The sequence below is a fragment of the Zootoca vivipara genome, chromosome 2 (assembly GCF_963506605.1).
Source record: "Zootoca vivipara chromosome 2, rZooViv1.1, whole genome shotgun sequence".
NCBI lineage: Eukaryota > Metazoa > Chordata > Lepidosauria > Squamata > Lacertidae > Zootoca > Zootoca vivipara.
The window spans coordinates 11,675,722-11,696,118 of NC_083277.1; the positions used below are offsets into that span (position 1 = coordinate 11,675,722).

General features: G+C 46.7%; 1 protein-coding gene across 1 annotated transcript in view; it reads right to left on the reverse strand.

The window, feature by feature from the left end:
• The window catches only part of LOC132591586 (zinc finger protein 14-like), a 47,148-nt gene that overhangs the window by 22,575 nt on the left and 4,176 nt on the right, over positions 1 to 20,397 (reverse strand). The window contains exons 2-3 of the mRNA XM_060270826.1: positions 18,067 to 18,253; positions 6,316 to 7,614 (exon numbers count right to left, since the gene is read on the reverse strand). Of these exons, the coding sequence (XP_060126809.1) occupies positions 6,316 to 7,614; positions 18,067 to 18,253 (1,486 nt within the window). The remainder of the gene's footprint in view (positions 1 to 6,315; positions 7,615 to 18,066; positions 18,254 to 20,397) is intronic.

Genomic DNA, 20,397 nt, shown 5'->3' on the forward strand with positions numbered 1-20,397 from the left:
GAGGGGCCACAAAGTGGGCAGGGCTAAAGGGCCAACGGGCCTGATGACATCGTGGCGGTGGCAGCAGCGGCCACCTTGTGCTTCTGGGGCTGGTAGCGTTGGCGGCTACCCTGCTTGGCTGGAGAGGACGGGAGGGTCGGGCAGGCGAGAGGGGGTGGCAGGGCGGGCAAGGGCGGGGCAAGGCATGGCCGCAGCTACGACAGCTCCGAGGCGTTGCTGCATATCAGCATAATATTTCAACCATGGTTCAAGCCCCACCTTAGGAAAAAAATCCTGCATTGCAGCGGGTTGGACTAGATGACCCTTGTGGTCCCTTCTGACTACAATTCTACGATTCTATTGATATATTACCATACCATATGCATCGTTCTGCTTTCTTGAATTGTCCTACTCCTAGGCATAGCAGCCAACTCCTAGAGGCCTAGGTGCCTCCCCCCCCAATTACTGGTAAATACCGTATTTGAAAGAGTCATCCCCCCATGTTGATGGGCTTTCTATGCCGGCTTTTCTGCCCCCCCCCGTATTTTATTAAGGATGGAAGAGGGAGGGAAGGAAGGAAGAAATAGAGAGAGGGATAACTCATATTTGTGGGTGCCTCTGGGTGACGCTGTGATGCTGGAACTCTGCATGTACAGGAGCCTTGTAAGCAGCTTTCTCTCTGCTTGATTTACAGCAGGCACGTCCAACAGGTAGATTGTGATCTACCAGTAGATCACTGGATGTCTGTGGTAGATCACTGGTAGGTCACTGGCACCCCTAAAAAAAGCTCACCCAAAATTTCCCTCCTCCCTCAAAAAAGTTGAACTATGACCTGAAGCCCTAAACAAAAATGGGCCTCCCTCCCTCCTAAAAGAAGCTTCCCTTCCTTTAAAAAAACTCAACAGCTTTGACCTGAACCCCCCAAAAGGGGGTAGATCACCCCCAGTTTTAAACTCTGAGTAGATCAGAGTCTCTTGGGAGGTGGCCACCCCTGATTTACAGTATACAGATGCAGGAGGAGGGGCAGACTGGAACACCAATGCTTTTTATAAACATCACTGTGTCTGTCAAAGCTACAGCCCCCCCTTTCTTATTCACTTCCTTTTAGCCTTGCAGAGCCACCCTAGTCAAATTGAATCCTCTGAGTCTGCACCCTCATTAAATCGCCAATAGAACTCTTAATGCTCCTGAATGCTCATTAACAAGTCCCACTTAAGAACAATAGGGTGAAATGGTCAGCTATCAAATCTTGCCTGGGGATATATGCTCCATTGTCTTAACTGCTTAACTACTGGTAGCCACTTTGCTTTATTTATTTGATGTGTTTTTGTTACTGCTGTGCCCACCCACCCCCAGCAAGCGGAGACTTAGCTGCTCTTGCTAAAGCAAAGCCTTTACCACTTCAGTTTTTGGAGGGGAAAAGTGCTGGTTATGGTCTGTAAAATACATTATTTTTTTTGCTTCTAGGGGGGGGCAGCTGCCCCCTCCTGCCCCCCCTGCCTACGCCCATGGAGAAGCCAAGGGAGTCTCAGAGCCCCTGCAGGGATTCTCCTGCCCAAGACATTCTGCTGCCCCTGGAGAAGCCCCAACTGGGCACCCCCATCCCAAGAGCCTCCACCCATTTTCAAACACCTCTCTTCTTCTTTTTTTATTTTGTTTATTTAATCTTTATTGGTTTAAACCCAACACATACGCACACAACGAAAGCTTAGAAGAAAAAGAAAACAAAAAGGACAATACATCTCTTACAAAAAGAAATGGAGGAATACATCACGAATGCAATAAATTATTCCAGTCATCAACTTCCTGCTTCCTTGATAAAGGTTATTTATTTTCCTAATTACTTGCCTCTATTTTTCAATAAGCTTTATCTTTATTAAATCTTGTCTGAATACTTTATCTGCCTGTCCCGCCTCCCTTCAAAGGCTGATGGTATGCACATTACTGACCTGAGAGTAGATCCCATGGAACTTCAGAGTTTATCTGCAAAGGATTGCTCTGAATACAGTGGTACCTCTACTTACGAATTTAATGCGTTCCGATCATGGCTAGCATCGTTCCCTGCAGGAAGAAGCTTCTCTCCCCCCCCCACTCCGTCTTCAAAGCCCCCATTTTAAAAATAGCTCCCTTTCCTCCCTTCTCTTCTCCCCGTCCCGGGGCTTCTCATCCTGGACCCCCTTCCCTCCTTCCCCGCCATTGGCTTTGCACTCATCCGAAATCCTGGGCAGCGGGGGTGGGAATGGGAGACCCCGCGTTGGAGGTAGGGAGTGAAGGCGCTTAATTAGGAGGCTTAATTAGGAAGCAGCCCCCTCTTCTGCCTCTGCTTCCCGCCTCCTTCCCTTCCTCCTTTGCAAGCCCCGATTTTATCTCTGCCGGTGGAGCCGGAAGTGGAGGCAATTCTGGAGAGGAAGGAGAAGTTTCTCTCCACGCCCAGCCTTTTGTCTGTTACTGTATGTCCTTTTTACAGAAACAGCCCTGAATAAGCATAAACACAGAACTCCCATGGACTGTGGAATTCTGGTTCGTAGCATGTACAGTTCACATAACAAGAGCCAGCAGGGTCGGCAGCAAATATAATCTGCTTCCTGAGAAGTGGAGCACGTTTGTTATGTATCACAGCAACAAAGCTGAAGGAAAGATGCAGCCCTTGCGGGGGGGGTGTGTGTTGTAAAGTGCATTATTCCAGAAGGAAGGACTGCTTTGTCTTAGAACTTACATGCTGTATCCACCGCTTAAATACAAAGAAAGCAAATGTTAAGCATGGATGAATAAGAAAAAAATGTGGCAGCGACCAGGATGACAGTCTTTCCCAACCTGGTGCCCTCAGGCTCGTTTGGAGGACGCATCTCACCTGGCCCCAAGGCACCTCTTTTCAAAACCTCCTTCCAGCCTCCCTCATCCATGCGCTCAAACAGCAGATTGGTGTGGGCTTAGCCTTGCCCATCTTCTGGCTTGGCTTCAACCACGTGATGGGAAGCGGAAACAAAGAGGAAAACCCGCCTTTGGAAGCGGGAGGAGGGGTGGAAATAGAAGAAAAATTAAAAGGACTTCTTTATGACAGTTTCCACGCACGCACACAAACAGAAACACACACACACACACAACATCGGGAGCTGCACTCAAACATTCCCAGCTTTTGCCATCTCCTTCAGCCATACCTGCCAAGTCCTGGACTGCAAAATCCGGGACTGGTAGCCGCGCGACACCGGAAGTTGCGTCACTTTGCCCATCTATTGGCACAAAAAATGGCCACCGCCAACACCGGAAGTCGCGTCTACGCACTTCTGGACATTCGTAGACATGACTTTCGGTGCCGGCCATTTTCGGTGCCCATAGATGGGCAAAGCAGGGGGGGGAAGGCCGCTGGCAGCAGAATATAAGGGAGAATAGCGGGAGACGAAGTGATACGAGGACCATCGGGAAATGGTCTGAAAAAACGGGGTTTCCAGGGGAAAACAGGGTACTTGGCAGCTATGCCTTCAGCCCATATGCCAGGCATAGGCATCCTTGGCTCTCCAGTCGTTTTGGAACTACAACTCCCATGAACCCTGACCACTGGCCCTGTTAGCTAGGGATCATGGGAGTTGTAGTTCCAAAACATCTGAAGAGCCAAGGTTGCCTATGTCTGCCATATGCAATCGGAGTTTATCTGCCATTCCTTATACTTGCAGCGATTGGAGGCGCAGGGGACCCTTGGTTTAACATAGCGGCAACAATCCAGAAAACTACAACGCCCACAACCCTTTGCGTTTTGGAAAGGCGAAAGCAGGACTAGCAGCTCCCCGCAGCGTTAGAGGTTTCTGCCTGCTGCCTCCCTGTAGTAAGAAGGGGGTGGGTGGTGGGCGCAAGGGTCGTGCACGTGTTTTAATGGGTCTTGAAGAAGGCGCGGTGGGCGGCTGGTCTTGCAAGGGGAAGAGAAGTGCAACCCGGGCTGTGCGTGTCTGACAGCGAGAAGTGGTGCATTCCTTTGTTTTGGCTTTGCACGCTTCATTGCAGAGGAGGAAAGGTGCGCTTGCATTTTGGCAGCGGGAGAAAGAGGGGTGTCAAATGTGATGGCCGTTTTGATTATTGATTTACAGGTGAAACTCAGAAATTTAGAATATAATCAAAAAGTGCATTTATTTCAGTAATGCATTTTATTTTTTATTTTTATTCTTACAAATGCTTTCTTTTGGAAATTCCACAGTAATAAAACAAATACCGTAGTTCCAAACAAAATAAACAAAAATAAACATCACTATTACATTTCATTAATTACATTCCATTTATAATTCACCCACCTAACCACAAATAATTACAATTACAACAAATAAAGGCTTGACATATCTTGCTTTTCATGTCATGCATCTATCTCATATACTGATTTCACCTTTTAAGCTGCGTTACTGAAATAAATGCACTTTTCGACGATATTCTAATTTTCCGAGTTTCACCTGTAGGCCTGTAAAAGATCTTGGCAATACAAATGTAAAGGAAAGAATAATAGAATATTGAGAGTTGGTACACAAGGGCCATCTAGTCCAACCCCCTGCAATGCAGGAATCTCAGCTGCATTCAACCTTCACCATGCTCCAGCGGCAGCCCAGCGCCTTCCCTTTGGAGCTGCTTTTGAATCCTGGCAATTCTGTGTCATTCCCTTGCCTCAGTCTTTTCACTCCAGATGATCTCAAACAGCCTCTCATTTATTTATTAGATTTCTATCCCAGCTTTCCCCAAGGAGCTCGACGTGACAGCATATGTGGTTTTCCCTCTACCCCGTTTTATTCCCTGTGAGGTAGACTGTGACTGGCCCAAGAGCTTCATAAATGAGTGGGAATTCGAACCCTGGTCTCCCGGGTCCTAGCGCAGCGCTCTAACCACTACAGGACATTGCCTCTCGGATACAATCTGTTGCCGAAAATGTATTTTACTGAAATGTTCTCCCTTTCGTTTTGCTTCCCCCCCCTTGTTCCCCCCGTGCGCAAGGACTTTGCATAGAATGCCAACAAGATTTCAGTCCCAACTGCCCCTTCCTTCTAGGTCTAGGACAAAGAAGAGGGCACAGTGGAACCATTTCAGGTAGGAAGCTACCAGGTAACAGCTGGAACATTTGTTTATTTCCTTGCTTAATTAGCTTCGCAAAATTTATATGCCTCTCAATTGTAATAAAACCTCAAAGCGTTTTACAAAAAGAACAAAGCAATAAAATTATCAGTAAAAAAAGTCAAAAACTATTTAAAACATTCAAAAAGTAATAAAAATCAACCATACGGAAAAAAAATCAGATAATGATGATGATGAGGATGATGATTTATTTATTACCCTGCCCATCTGGCTGGGCTTCCCCAGCCACTCTGGGCAGCTTCCAACAAAATATTAAAATATGGGAGGGTGGGGAGGTCCATCTCAATGTTCAATATTCTGAGGGCGTTTGGCTCTCCCCCCTGAGTCCTTGCAATGGCATGCACAGGACATCAGGATGTTGTGTGTTGTTGCACGTGCGATGCCAGAACATCTTGCCAGGTCTTCTCAATCATTTACAGAAGTTGACGCCTCTGGGCTGCAGGAACCCAACCAGATGGGTGGGATACAAATATGATAACCACTACCAGCACTTTGAACAATAGATGCCGGCAGTAGACATCTAGTGACAGAGGTTTCGTTTCTTTCTCCCTTGTTTTGATTTCAGTAATTTGCAGTCTGTTTCTCATTGCAGCCCATGACTCAAGGAAGAAGCACTCCAGCGGTATGTGTGAAAAGCCGTTGACTAGGAGCTAAGCTTGGCAAGACATAATGGGAACCACACAGAAAAGAGAACCCTGGGATTGACATGCACGTGAGAAGAAGCTGGGCCTTCTTCATAAACAGAGAATCCATGCGAAAGGGAAGCCCTACAAGTGGCAAGCGCATTGCAGAAGACTACAGGAAATCCAGATCCAGCTCTCTTTTCTGAGCAATACGCAGCATTGTGGGAAAAGTCCAGAATGCCAGATACCAAGCTATCCAGATCAACAGTCTTCAGATACCCTCTTGAAAAAGAGGGGAATCGCCAAATAGCACGGCCCCCAAGAATGAAAACAAACACTTCCAAATTGTTTTCGAAACATCCAGAGACTTGACAGCCATCTTCACTTCCCAGGAAATCTGGGAATCCTGAGTGGAAAACTCCATACATTTATATAGTTTTCCCCCTGTGTGAATTTGCTTATTGATATTAAGATTTCCACTCCCGCTGAAGATCTTTCCAAATATCTATGGTTTCCCCCCTGCATGAGTTAGCTGTTGTTTCCTAAGGTGTCGATTTCGAATGAAGCTTTCCTCATTTAAATGGTTTCTCTCTTGTGTGAGTTTGTTGATGTCTTCTAAGGTGTCCATATCGATTGAAGCTCTTTCCACATTCAATGCATTCAAATGGTTTCTCCCCTGTGTGAGTTCGTTGATGTCTTCTAAGGTGTCCATATTGACTGAAGCTTCTTCCACATTCAATACATTCAAATGGTTTCTCCCCCGTGTGAGTTCGTTGATGTCTTCTAAGGTGTCCACTTCCACTGAAGCTCTTTCCACATTCAATACATTTAAATGGTTTCTCCCCTGTGTGAGTTCGTTGATGTATTTTAAGGTCTCCACTCCCACTGTAGCTCTTTCCACATTCAATACATTTAAATGGTTTCTCCCCCGTGTGAGTTCTTTGATGTCTTTTAAGTGCTCCATTTTCAATGAAGCTCTTTCCACATTCAATACATTCAAATGGTTTCTCCCCTGTGTGAGTTCGTTGGTGTGTTCTAAGGTCTCCACTTCCACTGAAGCTTCTTCCACATTCAATACATTCAAATGGTTTCTCCCCCGTGTGAGTTCGTTGATGTCTTCTAAGGTGTCCACTTCCACTGAAGCTCTTTCCACATTCAATACATTTAAATGGTTTCTCTCCCGTGTGAGTTCGTTGGTGTGTTCTAAGGTTTCCATATCGACTGAAGCTCTTTCCACATTCAATACATGTAAATGGTTTCTCCCCCGTGTGAGTTCGTTGATGTGTTCTAAGGTGTCCATTTCGACTGAAGCTCTTTCCACATTCAATACATTCAAATGGTTTCTCCCCTCTGTGAGTTTGTTGATGTATTCTAAAGTCTCCAATTCCACTGAAGCTCTTTCCACATTCAATACATTTAAATGGGTTCTCCCCCCTGTGGGTTCGTTGATGTCTTATAAGTTGTCCATTTTGATTGAAGCTCTTTCCACATTCAATACATTCAAATGGTTTCTCCCCTGTGTGAGTTTGTTGATGTCTTATAAGGTGTCCATATTGACTGAAGCTCTTTCCACATTCAGTACATTTAAATGGTTTCTCCCTCGTGTGAGTTCTTTGATGTCTTCTAAGGTCTCCACTTCCACTGAAGCTCTTTCCACATTCAATGCATTCAAATGGTTTCTCCCCCGTGTGAGTTCTTTGATGTATTTGAAGTGCTCCATTTTGACTGATGCTTTTTCCACACTCTATACGTTCCAATGATTTCTTCCCTGTGTGAATTTGTTGATGTATTCTAAGTGTTTCACTGTGACTATAGTACATCCCACATTCCATGCATTTAAACTGTTTCTTTGTTCTTCCCAATGAAGTCACAGGTGGCTCCATAGAATTCTGGCCCTCATCTTCCTCACCTGTTTGGGATTGGGAGGAAAGAAAATCTATTAGACTTTCAAGAAAAACAAGAAAGAAAGTGAACACATGTCAATCCCAATTTGCACCTTCTCTTATTTTAACACCATCTCCATTTTCCACTGCCCTCACTACCTTCCAAATTTTTAGGAATGTAGATGAGATAATGGCAAGAACAACACGCTAACTCCATTCACAGTTAATTGTAATTGGCTTCTTAGACACATCTCTGTATTTCTTTTTTTCCAGGGAGGAAATGATCACAGGCTCGTGTAGCAGTCTCTTCTATGACTAAGAAGTAAAACTTTAGTGTTACTATGCCAAATGTAAAAATATTGCACTATATTAGAACAGGCACCCCCAAACTCGGCCCTCCAGATGTTTTGGGACTACAATTCCCATCATCCCTGACCACTGGTCATGTGCTAGCTAGGGATGGTGGGAGTTGGTAGTCCTAAAACATCTGGAGGGCCAAGTCTGGGGATGCCTGTATTAGAACATAAGAATAGGCTGCTCGACTGGGCAAAGGCCCACCTAGTCCAGCATCCTGTTCTCACAGTGGCCAACTAGATGCCTGTGGGAAACCAGCAAGCAGGATATGAGCACAAGAGCTCTCTGCCTTCCTGTGCTTTCCAGGAACTAGTATTAAGAAGCATTATTGCCTAGGTCCACAAGGGCAGAGCACATAATCAGTTTAATCCTTTTTCAAGCTGTCCAAGTTGTTGGCCATCACTGTCTCCTGTATAATGAAAGACCATAGATTGAAAGATTAGAAATACAACCAAGAATGCTTTTGGACCACAACTCAATAATTCTTGAACTAAAAGGCGAGAAAAAATTCTCCATGTAGAGTATTGCTCATATTTTGGGCAATAGAATGAAAGGTGTTTTAGTAGAAAAAATTAATCACAATCAGGCCTGCTTTCTATCAAAACATCAGATGAAGGAGAATATAAGGAATATAATTGATATGATTGAATATTTGGAAGTAAGAAATGAGAAAAAGCGGCCTTAATGTTAAATAGATGTGGAAAAGGCTTTTGATAACATTTCATGGGCTTTTATGAAAAAGATAATAGAAAAAATGAGTTTTGGGAGAGAATTAGGGAGAGGAATTGATGCAATTCATTCTTACCAACAGGCCATGCTTATTGTTAATAAGGTTATAACAGAGAAGTGTAAAATAATGAAGGGGACAAGGTTATCCCCTATTACCATTATTATTTAGAGGTCCTGGCAAGAGAGAAAGACTGGAGAACTTAATTAGAGGAATAACAATAGGAAATAAAACATATATGGTAAATTAAAAGCTTTTGCAGTTGACCTTGTAATTTAAACTAAACAAGAATAAGACTAAGCTTTTGGTAAAAAGCATGATAGAGCAAGAAAAAAAGGAATTACAACAGAGAACAGAGTTATACATAAAAAAGTCAAAAAGAAAGGTTTTAATTATGAGACATCACAATTGGGGAAAAAAAATCTTAGGAAGTAACATAAAAAATCTGTCTAAAATCTAGAACTTGCTCCTAGAATGGTGTACAAAGCATGAACAGGTCGAATCAGGTATGACTAAAAGGGAAAAGGACTTAGGACATAACATGCAAAAGGCAGATTGGGAGAGGCTTTGGAAAACAGATCTGAAATTCACACCTTGCTGTACATTGAAAGAATACTACATGAAAATGATGTATTGGTGGTATTTGACTCCTAGTAAGTTATCTAAATGGGACGCAGGTGGCACTGTAGGTGAAATCACAGAGCCTAGGGCTTGCCGATCAGAAGGTCAGCGGTTCGAATCGCTGCAACAGGGTGAGCTCCCGTTGCTCAGTCCCAGTTCCTGCCAACCTAGCAGTTCAAAAGCACGTCAAAGTGCAGGTAGATAAATATATACCGCTATAGCGGGAAGGTAAACGATGTTTCCGTGTACTGCTTTGGTTTGCCAGAAGTGGTTTTGTCATGCTGTCCACATGACCTGGAAGCTGTATGCAGGCTCCCTCGGCCAATAAGGCGAGATGAGCGCCGCAACCCCAGAGTCGGTCACGACTGGACCTAATGGTCAGGGTTCCCTTTACCTTCAAGTTATCTAAAATGTATAGAATAAGTTCAAATATCTGATGGAAATGTAAATGCTATATGTGGTGGTCACATAAGATTACAGTATCATTTTGGGAAATGGTATATAATGAATTGAGAAAAAACAGTTTAAAATAATTTTTGTTAAGAAACCAGAAGCCTCTTTATTTGGAATTACAGGTACCAAAATCTCAAAAGACCAGAAAACACTACCGTATATTCCGGCGTATAAGACGACCCCCAACTTTTCCAGTTAAAATATAGAGTTTGGGATATACTCGCCATCTAAGACTACCCCTCTTCCAATGCACACCAAATAAAAAATTAAAAAATATCAGATTTGATTTCAATATGGTAATCCCTGGAGCTCTGCTGCCAGTCAGTGCAGACAGCACCAAGTGAGATGGACCAATGGCCTTGCTTGGTCTATAAGGCAACTCCCTATGCTCCTGTGGGATGAACTGGGTTTCATTGAAACTCGATGGCCTTTTCTCCACATCCTTTCCTGGGAGAGCTGCCCTTTTGCCATGGCTTCTCGCCCCCCCCCCCATTCACTAGGGAAAGTCTAAAATGCAATGAATATAAAACCATTTAAGAAAACCAAGGGCAGAAGGGGTTCAGATCTGAAGCTACAGTGGGAGAAAAAGCCTAATTCATGGAGTTGTGTATTGGCGATTGAAGATTAAAAACAACTCAACCCAGAGTAGTCTCTTCTACTCCAGTTCCTTCCACACTTTTGGTCAGTTTATATGCCATAGAATTAAATGGCAAAGCTTGTCTTGGACTGTATTACATGTTTGAATACCACCTCATTTTTTAAAAAAACAAACCTCTCATCATACAAAGCGAGTGTATCAAGGAAATAATAATAATAATAATAATAATAATAATAATAATAATTTATTATTTATACCCCGCCCATCTGGCCGGGTTCCCCCAGCCACTCTGGGCGGCTTCCAACAAAACAGAAATTCTAAAATACAGAGATCCATCAAACATTAAAATACAGAAATCCATCAAACATTAAAAGCTTCCCCAAACAGGGCTGCCTTGAGATGCCTTCTAAAGGTCTGGTAATTGTTGTTCTCTTTGACCTCTAGTGGGAGGGCATTCCACAGGGTGGGTGCCACTACCGAGAAGGCCCTCTGCCTGGTTCCCTGTAACTTGGCTTCTCGTAGTGAGGGAACCGCCAGAAGGCCCTCGGAGCTGGACCTCAGTGTCCGGGCAGAACGATGGGGGTGGAGACGCTCCTTCAGGTATACCGGACCGAGGCCGTTTAGGGCTTTAAAGGTCAACACCAACACTTTGAATTGTGCTCGGAAACGTACTGGGAGCCAATGTAGGTCTTTCAGGACCGGTGTTATGTGGTCTCGGCGGCCGCTCCCAGTCACCAGTCTAGCTGCCGCATTCTGGATTAGTTGTAGTTTCCGGGTCACCTTCAAAGGTAGCCCCACGTAGAGCGCATTACAGTAGTCCAAGCGAGAGATAACTAGAGCATGCACCACTCTGGAGAGACAGTCAGTGGGCAGGTAGGGACTCAGCCTGCGTACCAGATGGAGCTGATAAACAGCTGTCTTGGACACAGAGTTGACCTGTGCCTCCATGGACAGCTGTGAGTCTAAGATGACTCCCAGGCTGCGCACCTGGTCTTTCAGGGGCACAGTTACCCCATTCAGGACCAGGGAGTCCTCCACACCCGCCCGCCTCCTGTCCCCCACAAACAGTACTTCTGTCTTGTCAGGATTCAATCTCAATCTGTTAGCCGCCATCCATCCTCCAACCGCCTCCAAGCACTCACACAGGACCTTCACTGCCTTCACTGGTTCTGATTTAAAAGAGAGGTAGAGCTGGGTATCATCAGCATACTGATGGACACCCAGCCCAAACCCCCTGATGATCTCTCCCAGCGGCTGCATATAGATGTTAAAAAGCATGGGGGAGAGGACAGAACCCTGAGGCACCCCACAAGTGAGAGCCCAGGGGTCTGAACACTCATCCCCCACCACCACTTTCTGAACACGGCCCAGGAGGAAGGAGCGGAACCACTGCATGACAGTGCCCCCAGCTCCCAAACCCTCTAGACGATCCAGAAGGATGTTATGGTCGATGGTGTCAAAAGCCGCTGAGAGATCCAGCAGAACAAGGAAACAGCTCTTACCTTTGTCCCTAGCCCGCCGGAGATCATCGACCAGTGCGACCAAGGCAGTTTCAGTCCCATGATGAGGCCTGAATCCTGACTGGAAGGGATCCAAATGGTCCGCTTCTTCCAGGCGTGCCTGAAGTTGTTCAGCAACCACTCGCTCAACCACCTTGCCCAAGAATGGAAGATTTGAGACTGGGCGATAGTTGGCCATATTGGCCGGATCTAAAGATGGTTTTTTAAGAAGCGGTTTAATAACCGCCTCTTTCAGCGGGTCTGGGAAGGCTCCTTCATGGAGAGAAGCATTTACCAACCCGCGAAGCCCATCGCCCAGCCCTTCCTGGCTAGCTTTTATAAGCCAGGATGGGCAAGGATCAAGGAGACAGGTGGTTGGTTTCACTCGTCGAAGCAGCCTGTCCACATCCTCGGAGGTAACAGATTGAAATTGATCCCACAAAACTTGACTAGACAGGACTCTGGCACTCCCCCGCCCCGGCCCTGCTCCCACGGTGGAGTCTACCTCTTCCCGAATCTGAGCGACTTTATCTGCAAAAAACTTTGCAAAATCATTGCAGGAGATCATGTGGCCCGTACTGGGCCCGGATGGAGCAGGTGGTTCCGCTAAATTGCGAACCACCTGGAAGAGTCTCCTGCTGCTGTTTTCTGCAGATGCGATGGAGACGGCGAAGAAGGTCCTCTTCGCCGTCGCCATTGCCACTTGGTAGGCTCGAAGTTGAGCTCTAGCCCGTGTCCGGTCTGATTCAAAATGAGTTTTCCGCCACCGGCGCTCTAGCCGTCTCAACGACTGTTTCATCGCCCTCAGCGCCGGGGAAAACCACGGGGCTGTCCGGGCTCCATGCAATCTGAGAGGGCGCTTCGGAGCCAGACAGTCAATAGCGCTGGTTAACTCCGCATTCCAGCGGGCCACCAGGGAATCAGCTGAAAGGACATCGACATGGGATAAAACATCCCCTACCACTCTCTGGAAGCCAATTGGATCCATTAAGTAGCGGGGGCGGACCATCCGAATCGGTCCCACCTCCCTGCAGAGGGGAAGGGTTGCGGAGAAGTCCAGTTGCACCAGAAAGTGATCTGACCATGGCACTTCTTTTGTTTCGCTTTTACTTAATGTCAGATCACCAACATCCATAGAGGTGAACACCAAGTCCAAGGCATGTCCGCGGCTATGAGTTGGGCCAGACTTATTCAGGGACAGCCCCATGGTGGCCATGCTTTCCACGAAGTCCCGAGCGGCTCCTTGTAAGGTCGTGTCGGCATGGATGTTAAAATCCCCTAAGACAACCAAGCTAGGTGTCTCCAGGAGCACATCCGACACGACCTGAAGCAGCTCGGGCAGGGAATCCTTGGTGCAGCGGGGAGGTCGGTACACCAAAAGGAATCCTGTACTGCCCCTATTGCCCAACTTCCAGAACATGCACTCAGAAAACTCCGTCTTACCAATAGGACGCCTGGTGCAAACTAATGACTTCCTAAAAATCACTGCAACCCCCCCTCCCCGCCCAGATGGCCTGGGTTGCTGTGCATAAGAGAAACCTGGTGGACAAGCAGCGCCAAGAACGGGCCCATCGGCTTCATCCAACCAGGTCTCTGTCACACATGCCAGGTCAAATCCTCCATCCACAATCAGGTCGTGAATGGCAGTGGTCTTATTCATCATCGACCTGGCATTGCACAGCAGCACCTTCAGGTCATGTGGGTATCCCTTGCTGATTCCAATATCCGTCCGGTCAGGACCAGACCCGGAGGCAGGGATAGTCCTCAGACAACGACTAAGTCTGCCTCCTCGGTAATGACATGGTCTGGTCTTAGCGTAACTCCTCCTCCTACCCGTGACCACTGAGATCGGTTGTCCCAGTGCATCCCCCCCTGTGGAATCTGCCCCAGCCATTTTGCTTGCTGGGACCCCCTCCCGGGCAGCCCTGACCCCTCCCCTTAAAAACAAAATAAAACCTCTGTAAAAACAGCAAAGAACAGAACAAAAGAAAAACACAAAAAACACAAACAATAAAACCAAAAACAATAAAAATTACAAATACACTAAAATTTAACAGATTCCCACACCCGACTAAAAATCCCTCCCTAAAACCTATGTAAATCAAAAAATACAGTAAAACAATACAAAGACAGAAAATTACAAACTAAAATTGACCCCTCCCCTTAAAATCAAATTTAAAACCAATACAGAAAACAAACTAATGCAATAAAACAATACAAACAAAGACAGAAAATTACAAACTAAAATTAACCCCTCCCCTTAAAATCGAATTTAAAACCAATACAGAAAACAAACTAACAGACTAAACGATAAACAAAAACCAAAAACAATAAAAACAGCTCAGTCCAGCCTTCCTCCTCAATGAAAGAGAGAGACATGGAGAAATAAAGCAGGGAGAGTCAGCGGAGGAAGCAGCAACGTAGGGAGAGAGAGAGAGAGAGAGACGGAGAGATAAAGCAGGGAGAGTCAGCGGAGGAAGCAGCAACGTGGGGAGAGAGAGAGAGAGAGAGAGAGACGGAGAGATAAAGCAGGGAGAGTCAGCGGAGGAAGCAGCAACGCGGGGAGAGAGAAAGAGAGACGGAGAGATAAAGCAGGGAGAGTCAGCGGAGGAAGCAGCAACGCGGGGAGAGAGAGAGAGAGAGAGACAAGGAGAGATAAAGCAGGGAGAGTCAGCAGAGGAAGCAGCAACGCGGGGAGAGAGAAAGAGAGAGAGACGGAGAGATAAAGCAGGGAGCGTCAGCGGAGGAAGCAGCAACGCAGGGAGAGAGAGAGAGACACGGAGAAATAAGGCAGGGAGAGTCAGCAATCGAAGCAGCAGTGCAGGGAAAGAGAGAGAGAGATCAAGGCAGGCAGAGGCAGCGAGAGGGAAAAGGAGCCAGAGAGGAGGAGAGTGGGGACGGCAGTGAAGAGGCTCCCCTCATTCCCTGGGTGTTCATACGGCCGTCGCATACAGCGGGGATGCGGCCGTGGCCGTTTTTGAGCTCCCACCACCAGATGCGGCGACCGCAGATTCTCCAGTCCCGGCGTATAAGACGGACCCCGACTTTTGAGACGATTTTCTGGGGTTAAAAAGTCGTCTCACACGCCATAATATACGGTATGTATGCAACAACAGAAAACAAGGACTTTAAAAAAGAATGGGGAAAATTTACCTATGAGATTACTGGAAGGAAATCAAAACGTTATCTGGACTTTAGGAATCACTTGTAAAATAAGTCAGTTCATGGACAATTTAGATAGATAAAAATGTGGAGAATGTATCAATACAGTGGTACCTCGTGTTACGTTACGTAATTTTTCCAGATTTCTCCGCTCGCACACGTAGAAGTGCTCTATTGCGCTGCGTATGTGTGCAGAAGCGGTCCTCTGCTTGCTTTTTGTTTTATGATTGAGTGAGTGACTGTGGAAAGGGATAAAAGCCCCCCATCCAAACAATGAGTATCATCAGTGCAGGTACAAAAAATAATAATTTAAATTTTTATCAACTACAATTTTGCATTACTTTCTATGGGAAAGTGCACCTTGGTTTTGGAACGCTTTGCTTTTGGATGACTTCCGGAACCGATTAAGTTTGAGAACCAAGGTACCACTGTAACTCCTAAGATTTAAAATCCTGGAGGAAGAAAATCGGCTTCCGGTTTGTCGCCCGATCTGACCGGCCGGGTTTGTCTCGAGTTCCGAGACAGCCCAGCTTTGCTAGGGGGGGGGAGGGCTGCGAAAGCGACGCAGCGCCCCAAAAGAGTTTCAGAAGGAGCGTTCTGAGAACGAAGAGTTCAGTGGTGCCTCAATTTTGGTGATTCCCCAAGTCTCCGGTGAGTTCTAATAAGAGCCCCGGAGCAAAGGGTTGTAGTCGCGGGGGCCATTTTGAACGTCAGTTTTACCCTAGCGAAGTGAAGCTTCGAGCCGGAGGTGGTGTGCGGCAGATTCTTCCAAAATATAGGATCCAGAGAATTGGACTCTGTGAGTAAAGGACTGAAATTTTACTTTATTGGTTATCAATTCGGAACGGGAGAGAGACCTAAAAAACGGAAGCCATCTCCTCCCACAGATTGATTTAAGAAGCAGCCGAAAAATATCCGTAGCCTGGAAAAGAACTTTATTTTCTATTAAGAAATTTACAAGGACTTAAAAAACGATTCTCCCCTTGAGGCAGGGTAAAGGGGAGAAGGATATTTGCAGTTAAAATTCCCTGCACAGACAGGATTTAAAAGTTGGAAAAGCCCCCTCCCTCCCCGGAGACGGTGGTCCTGACAGACCAGCGAACTAAAGGGATTGGGAAGAAGGAATAAAAAGGAAAAGATTGAATGGACTTTGCGGAGTTACTTTGTTTTAAAAAGCTTTTAAGAGGTGACTGTAACAGTAATTAAGAAGAAACAATACAGCCAGTTTGTGTCAAATGTTGACGGAGGAATATGTAGCAACCATTTCCATTTTCCCAGGAAAGTGCTGACCTTGAAACGGTCTAGAAATGTCAACAGAAGTTTATGCACCTGGATTTCAACAGAAAGTTTTGGAACTGCTCTTCGAATTGAGAGTGTGCCATGATATACTACAACAGCGAGAAGGAGAACAACACTTACAAGCGGAGGACAACATCATCAATAATTCAAAATTAGAAGAAGACATTAATGCCAATGATTTGAACGACAGTGACTTTTTACAGTCTGAGGACAGTAGAGTCAAGTCGGAAAAGTCAGAGGAAGATATCAAGGAAATTGAACTGAAGGTCGTTGAGAATTCAAAACAAGAAAAAAGCTACCAGGAGGGAAAGCAGGAAAATGTCCAACAAGACTGGTTTGGGTCTAGAGTTCCTATATTGAGGAAAAATCAGAACTTTTTTGGATCCCAGAACATTTACAAAGTAACAAGTGTCCAAAGAAAGGGAGAAGTCCAGGGGAATAGAGTTGTTCGGGTGGTAAAACATGCCAGAAAGGGGGTGGGATGAAGTAGGAAAGATTTTTTTTTTTGTTATCAGGACGGATAAAAGGATGGAAAAACTGGATTGCGGACTTTGGATCTTGCTGGAATGGAAGGGACTGGCTGGGACCGGGGGGGGGGGGTAGGAAAAAAAACAGAGTAGATGAAAAAATCAAAAATTGGGAAGATAAAAAGAAATTAGAGGCATGGAGGTACTTGGAAAGAAATTGTGGCAACGGAGGAAAGGATGGTTAATTTTATGGGAAGTTAGGATAAATAATCAATCAAGAATATTAGGAAAATAATTGTTGAGGGGTGAATAATAAAAGGGACGGTTGGGCTCTTCGCCCCCCCCATTTCTCCCTGGCCTTCTGGGGACTCCTGGTGGCAGGGGGGGGTCACTGGGGTGGAGTGGGAGGGAGCACAATTCGAAAAAGAATTGTTTTGGAACCTCCCTTGCCCCTAGGATGGGTCCTGGGGGCGAGGTGGGGGGATGAAATAATATTAAAAGAGAATTCAGAAAAAAATGGACAATATGTAAAAAAAATAAGATTGGGAAGTTGGGAAATAGAACGGGGATTATGAATAGAAAACTGCTTAATTGAGATCTTAAAATGCAAATCTGGAAGGGGGGAGGTAGGGGAAGCCAATATAAAAATGTGCATGAAGAATGAATAGATATATAGATAGATAGATATATCCTTTCTCTTCTTTTTCTTTCTTTTTTGTGGGGGGAGGGGATTTTTTTATTTTTTTTTAGGGCGGGAGAGGGAGGGATGGGGGGGGGCTCTTTTTCTTTTTTCTTAGTAGAGACGTATGGATAGATAGTGGGGTGGATACTCTTCTCTGTCTTGTCTCGTAACCCGGGTCCCACTGGTGGCAGAAGAGGACTCTGGGGGAGGGAGGAGGGGGAGGGGGATAAACCTCAACTATAAAAATGGATCACCTTAAACTATCCGCCCGGCCCGGGACCTTCTCGTGGCAGGAGGAGGCTCGTGGGGGGGGGGGTGGAAGAGGGTGGAACGAATATGATGTGTCTCCTATGTTTATTTTGTAAAACCAATAAAAAATTTTATTTTATTTTTAAAAAAGACACGAGGCAGAACGAGAAAAAAATAAAAGAAAAAAAAACTGCCCCCACCACTTTATGAAAGGGATTCAAGAAACAAAGAGTTGCTTTGGAGAAGGCCTCACCCCTTCATTCTTCCTGCCAAGAACTCTCTGCTTTTTGTTTCCTCTCCATCTTTTCTCTTTCTCCATCCACCATCCATCCATCCCTGTCCCCATCTCCTCTCCCCTGGAACTCACCAGATTTCTCCCTGGGTCCTGGGAGGGAATGCTCAGAGGTTGTGGGGAGGGATGCAGGAGACAGCCTGACCAGGTCAACCGTCCATCTTCCTCCTTCCATCCTGGCCAGGTTTGCAGGTTCCGTCTCAGCTAGGTTTGCATGTTCAGCTTCCTGAGGAGAGCAGAAAACAGAGCAAGTTGCAGCTTCCTGGGAGGGAGGAAGAAGCCAAGGGAGTCTCAGAGCCCCTGCAGGGATTCTCCTGCCCAAGACATTCTGCTGCCCCTGGAGAAGCCCCAACTGGGCACCCCCGTCCCAAGAGCCTCCACCCATTTTCAAACACCTCCCTTCCTTTTTATTTTTTATTTTGTTTATTTAGTCTTTATTGGTTTAAAAGCAACACATACGCACACAACGAAAGCTTAGAACACGGGTGTCAAACACAAGGCCCAGGGGCCTAATCCGGCCCGCCAGACCTCGTCATGTGGCCCGCGTAGCCGGCGCCGACAATAGCCGCTGACAGTAGTTCTGGAGCCTGCGATTGGCCGAGGGTCAAAACCGGGGGCGGGGCTGCAGGCGGAGGCCGGGGCGCTGGAGCCGCGCTGACGGCCTTGGCCAGGGAATTTCAATTTTGAATGAAGCTGAGGGAGGCGGTGGCACAGCGGCCAGACGGGGAAGTGAGATGCAGGAGGAGGAGGAGGAGGCCCGCCGAGGAGGTAGGAAAGCCCTACAGGCGCCGCCGGCAAAGTTGGTGCCGGGACGGAGCAGCGCTGGATTTTTTTTTTTTTGGCGGGCTTTGCTGTTGTCTCCGAGAGCGAGTGAGGCGGCACTGGGGAGCCGCCGCCCGCCGCTTCCCTTCCTCTCCTCTGCTGCATCCGGGAGGTGGGCGAGTGAGCGGGCGAAAGGGACGCGGAGTGAGCCTGAGGGGGAAGTAGGCAAAGCGCAACAGCCGCTCTCTTGATGGAGCCGGGTTTCTCTTCCCTCTTCCCCCGTTTTCTCCTCATAGACACTCGGGAGGGTGCCTGGCTTTTGCTCTGCCCCCCACCCCCGAGCCGCCCTTTGGCTTCTCAGTTCCGGCGGAGCTGCTCCCCGGGGGGCGGCCAGGAGGGAGGCGGCGGCGACGGCACGGGTTCCTGCTCTTCCCGCTCTGCCGCCACCTCCTCTCAGCCCCTCGTGATGTAGGGCTCCAGATGGAGTCGCCTCGCGGTTTGAGTAGGTGGGAGGGGATTTTTTTGGGGGGGAGGGGAGGTTTTCAAGCCTCCTCTGCCTGCAGTAGGGAGAAGCGGTGGCGAAGACGACAACAGCGCGGGTGGGGGGGAAGAGCAGCTCTGAGGCGAAGATGCACGTCCGCTGGGGCTGCCGCCGCCTTCCTCCTCGGGAAATCCGCTGCCCTCCCTCAGCGCGAGGTAAAGGGATTCTGGCGCTGAGGAGGGAAGATGCAAAAGCAAAGCAGGGAGTTGGCGCTGCACCGCATGTTCCTGCCCCTCTCCAAAGCATGGGGTGGGTTGCAGCGTGTGGCATCCTGCCTAGCGGGGTTTGGGTGTGCGCAGGGCGGGAGAGGGAAGCCCTCTTTCCATCTGCAGGTTTTTAATCCCAGCAGTGGCTTTCTCCTTCCTGCCGAAGGTTTAGTTGAGCCCCCCCCCCCGAAGCCGTCGATCCCCACCTTTTGTTCAAATTTCCCTCGTTTACATCCCCTCCCACACACGCGCCACGACGCAGGAATGTGATCAGCGTGGGGGCGGGAATGAGCTTACATTATTACAAAAAACAGTAATAATTGAATGCAGTGACAATAATTTATGATAATAAAGAGTGGACACATAGTCCTACAGACGCAACCGGCCCTTTGAGGGTGACCAAACTGCTGATGCGGCCCCCGATGAATTTGAGTTTGACACCCCTGGCTTAGAAAAAGAAAACAAAAAGCACAATACATCTCTTAAAAAAAGAAATAGAATAATACATCACGAATGCAAAAAATTATCCCAGCCATCAACTTCCTGCTTCCTTGATATAGGTTATTTATTTTCCTAATTACTTGCCTCTATTTATCAATAAGCTTTATCTTTATTCAATCTTGTCTGAATTCTTTATGCCGTATTCAATTCCGAGAGTTATTCGAAGCATTCTAAAGTTTTTATAAGGGGACACTGTTCATTTAAATATTGTCTACACATCTCACATTCCCTTTTAAACTTTGGGTTGATCGATCTCTGATCTTTTCCGATATTATGTGTGTGTATGGACCTAGAGGATAACATACATGTTTATACCACGTGATTCATTAAAGAGGGCATCTCTTTAAAATTGAAGACCATTTCTACAAACTGGAAGACTTCTGATGGCAGCCCTGT